Source organism: Camelus dromedarius, chromosome 7 (genome assembly GCF_036321535.1).
Source record: "Camelus dromedarius isolate mCamDro1 chromosome 7, mCamDro1.pat, whole genome shotgun sequence".
NCBI lineage: Eukaryota > Metazoa > Chordata > Mammalia > Artiodactyla > Camelidae > Camelus > Camelus dromedarius.
The window spans coordinates 9,822,035-9,827,760 of NC_087442.1; the positions used below are offsets into that span (position 1 = coordinate 9,822,035).

The following is a 5,726-nucleotide window of genomic DNA, read 5'->3' on the forward strand; positions in this document are numbered from 1 at the left end:
ACTCTATGTTTCCTGAACCTGGATGTCTGTTTCTTTTATGTTAGGAAACTTTTCAGCCATTACATCATCAAACACATTTTCTCCTCCTTTCTTTCCCTCTTCTCCTTCTGGGACCCCTATAATGTGAATGTTAGAATGCTTATTATTGTTTCAGAGGCCCTTAAACTATCCACATTACTTTCTTTTCTCTTTGCTGTACTGACTGAGTGATTTCCCAACCAGAGTCTATTCTGTCTTCCAGGTCACTTATGCATTTTCTGTATCACCTAATGTGCTGTTGATATTTTCTAGTCTATTTTTCATATCAGGTACCATATTCTTCAGCTCTGATTTGTATTTTTTATATTTTCTAATTCTTTTTTGAAGTTCTCACTGTGTCCCTCTATTCTAGTCCTGAGATCAGTGAGCATTTTTATGACCATTGCTTTGAACTCTTTCTGAGGTACTTATCTCCATTTCATTAGGGTTTTACTTTTAGTTTTTATCATGTTCTTTCATTTGGAACATATTTGTCTTCTCATATTCTTTGACTTTGTCTCTGAAATTAGGCAAAATAAATGCCTACTCCAGTCTTGAAGTTGTTTCCTTGTGCAGGAGAATCCTTATGCAGTCTCCATGTGCCCATTGTCTTTGTGTGAGAACTGGATGTAAGGCAAGTATAGCCTGAGGCTTTTTGCGGGGGAAGGGGCATGCTGGGGCCATCTCCTTGCTTGGGGTAGAACTAAAGCCAAGGGTGAGTGGGGATAGAGCTGGAGTCTGATGCAGGCTGAGGCTTCTTCTGGGTCACACTAGGAGCAACTGCCTCAGCAAGGGTGGGAGGGGCTGAGTCCAGGGGACTAGATCCAGGGCTTATCATGGGCTGGGGCTTCCCTTGAATCACACTGGCACCACCAGTTTGGTGGTGGGGGCGGGGGATGGAGCCAGAGGGATTGGGGTCGTTTTGGCAGTCTGGCCAGAGCACAAGGCACTTTTTAATTTGCTGCCTTTGCACTGGAATTGGGAGCAGTCAAGTCCATGTGTGCACCCCTTAATAGGGAAGTCAAGATTTCCTATAGCCCTGAGGTTCTCTAAGTCATAAGCCTTGTTTACAAAACCAGCAAAGGGAGCTTGTCTTCCTGGTGCTGGACACCAGGGATGTGATACCCAACATGGTGCTTGAACTCCTTGCTCCTTGGGAAGGATCCCCATCTTGTCATATCCCCCTCCTCTTCCAGGATGCCCCCTGGGGGTGTGGTCCCCAATAGATCACTTTTCTTTCCCTCTTACATGTTTGGTGTGTGCTTTTTTTTTCATTATACAAAAGTTGTTCAAGAGCTGTTCTTCTACTTCAGTTGTACAAGAGTTGTTCAAGAGTTGTTCTACTTCAGTTTGCCCTCAAAGAGAGCTCTTCTTATGCAGTTGTAGCTCTGGTGTGTTCATAGGAGTTGATGAGCTCAGGGTCATACTTTGCCATCATGAACCGGCCTTTCTAGAAATTTTTAAATGTACAGTTTGGTGACTTGGGCAACCATCATCAACATCCATCTCCAGAATGTTTTCATCCCAAACTGAAATTCTGCACCAATTTAATAATAACTCTCCATTCTTCCCTCCTAGTCCCTTGTAACTACAATTCTACTTTGTGTTCCTATGAATTTGAATATTCTAAATATATCTCTTTGTCAGTCTAGCTAAGGGTTTGCTAATATTTTGAATTTCTCAGAAAACCAATTCTTGGTTTCACTGATTTTTTTCTACCAATTGACTGTTTATCCTATTCTCTACTTTGCTTATATATGTTCTAGTATTTATTACTTCCTTTCTTCTGTCAACTTCTATTTCTGGTTCAAATGTAAAGTGACATTGTTGATTTGCAATCTTTTCTCTTTTTAAATGCATGCATTTGCTACTGTAAATTAACTTCTCAGTACTGCTTTGGAAGCATCCCTTTTCTGGTATGTTGTGTTTTATTTTCATCTGTTTCCAGCTAGTTCCTAATTTCTGCTCTTGAGCCTCTCTAGTGAATTGCTCAATTCAGTTTCAGAATTTCTGTTTGGCTTTTTTTTTTTTTAGTTTTTATCTCTGATATTTTCATTTTCTTCATGTATCATGTTCCTCATTTTGTTTAGTTGTCATCTGTATTCTTTTCAATTACTAAACATTGTTCAGATGATTATATTGGTTTCTTTGCAAGGTAACTCATAAATCTACATTTCCTTAGGATAGTTTCTTGAGATTTATTTTGTTCCTTTGATAGGTCCCTGTTTCACTGTATATCTTGTGAACTTTGAGATTTGGGCTTTTGGAAAAACAGTTACTTCTCCAAGTTTTTACTGATTGAGTTTGTGAAGATCTTCAGCAATTAGCCCTGCTAGAGATTCTGAGGATCTCGCCAAGCTTGTCTGGGGATGTAGTTTCTCTGAGACAGTGCGTATATTTTCCTGGTAAAAGAGGTTGCCCTGATTTTTTTTTTGTTTGTTTGTTTTTTTCTGAAGCCTGTGAAGACTTGCTCCCCCTGGTGTTTCTTTGATGTTCTACACTCCTATACAGCTGTGCAAACTTTGATTGGTTGCCCTTTTTATCAGTGGCCCCAATAAGGAACTAAAAAACTGCCATGTCCATCAGTGCTGAGTCAGGAAAGGGAAACAACACTCTCTGAAAACCTACCAAGTAGTATGCATGGTCCATTCTTCTCTTTCCCTCTTGGGGGAGAGTTGAGATTTGGGAAGTTTCTTCTGATCCTGACATACTGGGCCAGGGAAGGGAAGTAGTTATGGGCAGGTAAAATGCCATCAAAATGTCTAAAACCTTACTGTATCTCTTCTTGCCTTTGTGCTTGTCTGAGGTGCTGCAACCTATTGACTCCTTCTGTTTCCACAAAGGAAATCTGGCCTATATATTGTCTCCACTGAGGAATGATGGCTTAGGGATTCATATTCTGCCATCATGTTCATGTTCTCTTGGGTAATTAAATCATGCTTCTTCCTGGGGAGTTTTCTTGATTTTTTACAGCAGCAGTCACATCTCCTAAGGGGAAAAGTCCACTGGACCAAAATTTTACCCTCCTTCACATTGTCCTCTGTTTATGGAATACTCTGTGGAAGGCAGCCTTCACTTGAGCATTCCTTAGACTGTAGACAAGGGGGTTCAGCAGTGGGTTGAAGAGGGTGTAAAACAGGAAAAGGATTTTCTTCTGCTCATCTCGTTGACTACTCTCTGGGACCAAGTAAACCACCATGGCTATGCCAAAGTAGAACCCCACCACACAGAGGTGGGAGGAGCAGGTGGAAAAGGCTTTCTTGCGGCCCTCCTTGGACTGGATCTTCAGGATGGCCCAGAGGATGTGCACATAGGACACCAGCATCAGGGAAAGGGGCCCAACTAAGATAAACACACCTTCAGCAAAGAGGAAGATGTCATTGATCCAGGTTTCACCACAGGTCACTTTGAGGACAGACTGAATTTCACAAAAGAAGTGGTTCACCTTCTGGGGCCCACAGAAGGGCAATCTTAGAAAGAGACTTACTTGTACTAGGGCCATGGAAAATGCACATGCCCAGGAAGCGACGGCCAGGACCGTGCACACTCTCCAGTTCATGATGACAGTGTACTGGAGGGGATGGCAGATCGCCACGTACCTGTCATAGGACATCACCACCAAAATCAGGCACTCTATAGAAGCAAAATTCAAATTAAAAATCATCTGCATTATGCATAAGACAAAGGAGATCATTTTTCTGTGTTTCACTAAATTTGCCAGCAAATTGGGCAAATTGCTGGAAGCATAGGACATGTCAATGATGGCCAGATGAGAAAGGAAGTAGTACATGGGGGTGTGCAGTCTGGGGTCCAGGCAAATGAGTCCCAAGATCATGCCATTTGCCAGCAGGTTGAAGGTATATAACAGGGAGAAGATAACAAAGAGGAGCAATTCCATCTCTTCACTGAGCTGGAATCCCACCAGGATGAATTCTGTGATCCATGATTGGTTGCCCTCCATTCCTAACGACAGTCTGTAAAGAACTGAAGTGTGATGGAAAGGTCAGAGGCAGACATCAATGAAAAGTAGAGTTATTTATTTGGGGTGAATCAGAGGAAGTTTGTGTTCTTGTCCCTAATACACTGAGTATTTTTTTTGGCCAATATTTCTTTGCCTTTTTTTTTTTTTTTTACCTTTTCTTGAGAAGTAATTCAACTTTTGAGATAAATGTCAGAATTATAAACCATACTAGTATATACATTTTACCAACTTATTTTTCATATTTGCCTTATTATTTTCTAAATACGTCCATCATATTTTCTGTAGACTGCATAATAACCAAGTGCAACCATATTCACATACTGGTAGTTTATTCCTAAATTCTTTCGATTTTTCCCACAGTAACAAGGATATTCACTAATCTGTTCTCAGTATAATTACCAAAATCGAGAGATGTAACATTAACATGATTCACTAGTCTAAATACACCATTTTCTGCTTGTGAAGTCTAAGGTTCAAGTTCAATATCACATATAATACTCATTTTCTCTAAGTTTAAATAGTTGCTTAGCCTTTCTTGCCGTTTTGCTGATATTTTTGAAGAGTACGAGTTCTTGCTTTGTATCATGTCCCTCATTGGGGTTTTGCATTGATTGTCCACGTTTTAGTTCATATTAAACATTTTTGGCAAAAAAAAAAAAGAGTCCTTCTTAATGCCTTCCATTAATACACAGATAATGTTAATTTGTCCCGGTATGGATGGTGTTAATGTATATCATTGGCTAAGGTTGTGTCTCCAAGATATTTCCATTAGAAAATTCTTAATCTGTCATTTTTAAGTACTTTCTTCTTTCTGGCTTAACAAATTGTCTTATACTTACCTTCAAGATCTCCCACTTCAGCTTGGAATCAGTTATTTCACTAAAATATCTGTTCCCTTTCAAAGTAATATCTGTTTATTAGGTATTAAACAATTTTTTAATCATAATTATTGCAAATTTGATATCTTCAATTAATAGGGTAGTATATAATTTGGGACAGCATATAAATTGTTAAAGAGATAATGGATTCTTTACCCATTTAATCCTAATACATCTATACTGACTTCTTTTGGAGAGCCAAATCTATTTTACTAGGTTAACGTTACTATCAAATCAAATATTCTCAATATTACATAGTAGTTTTTTTGGAAAAAGTAGATTTAGAATCCCAAAAATCTTCATTAATTATCCAGCTTACTTTGTTTCTTTGTTTTTCTTAGTATTTGGACAATTATAGTCTCTTGGAAATTTTAGACTTATATATCAAAATTTCAATAATCTGGTGCATTGTGTTCATAAAGTGGCATCTACATCATATCTAACTTTTACATCAAGTTTTCTCAATAGTTTTCGAAAAACATGAAATTGATAAATCATTAAAGAGATAATACATATGTGACACATTCAGCCAAATGTTTGCATTGTTAATAATTTGTGTATATAGTTTTCCATTATTCACTGTACAAATATTTTCATATACATTATTAAAATTATATAATATAAACAGTGTTTTCTCTATTCATTTTATTTAGAATAATATCATGTACATTTTCCTTTTCAAGTACTTCTCTGCAACATACATTAAACATATGCACACTATTTTTTGCACATGAATATTTTATACATGACCTTCTAACGAGGTTGGTGCTACACAGTTCTACAGTGACTAAATTTTACATGTATATTTTTGCATAATATTTTATTATTTTCTTACACTAAATGCCAGG

General features: G+C 38.0%; 1 protein-coding gene across 1 annotated transcript; it reads right to left on the minus strand.

Moving 5' to 3' along the window:
* Positions 1-3,046: 3,046 nt before the first annotated feature.
* LOC105094844 (olfactory receptor 2A2) lies at positions 3,047-4,020 on the minus strand. Its single transcript, XM_031454560.2, has one exon. It carries the CDS (start codon positions 3,977-3,979, stop codon positions 3,047-3,049), a length of 933 nt encoding a protein of 310 aa, XP_031310420.2. The 5' UTR covers positions 3,980-4,020.
* Positions 4,021-5,726: the final 1,706 nt, after the last annotated feature.

Bases quoted from the DNA above. Each gene is read 5' to 3' on its own strand.
- LOC105094844 (XM_031454560.2), bottom strand. From the start codon at position 3,979: ATGGAGGGCAACCAATCATGGATCACAGAATTCATCCTGGTGGGATTC.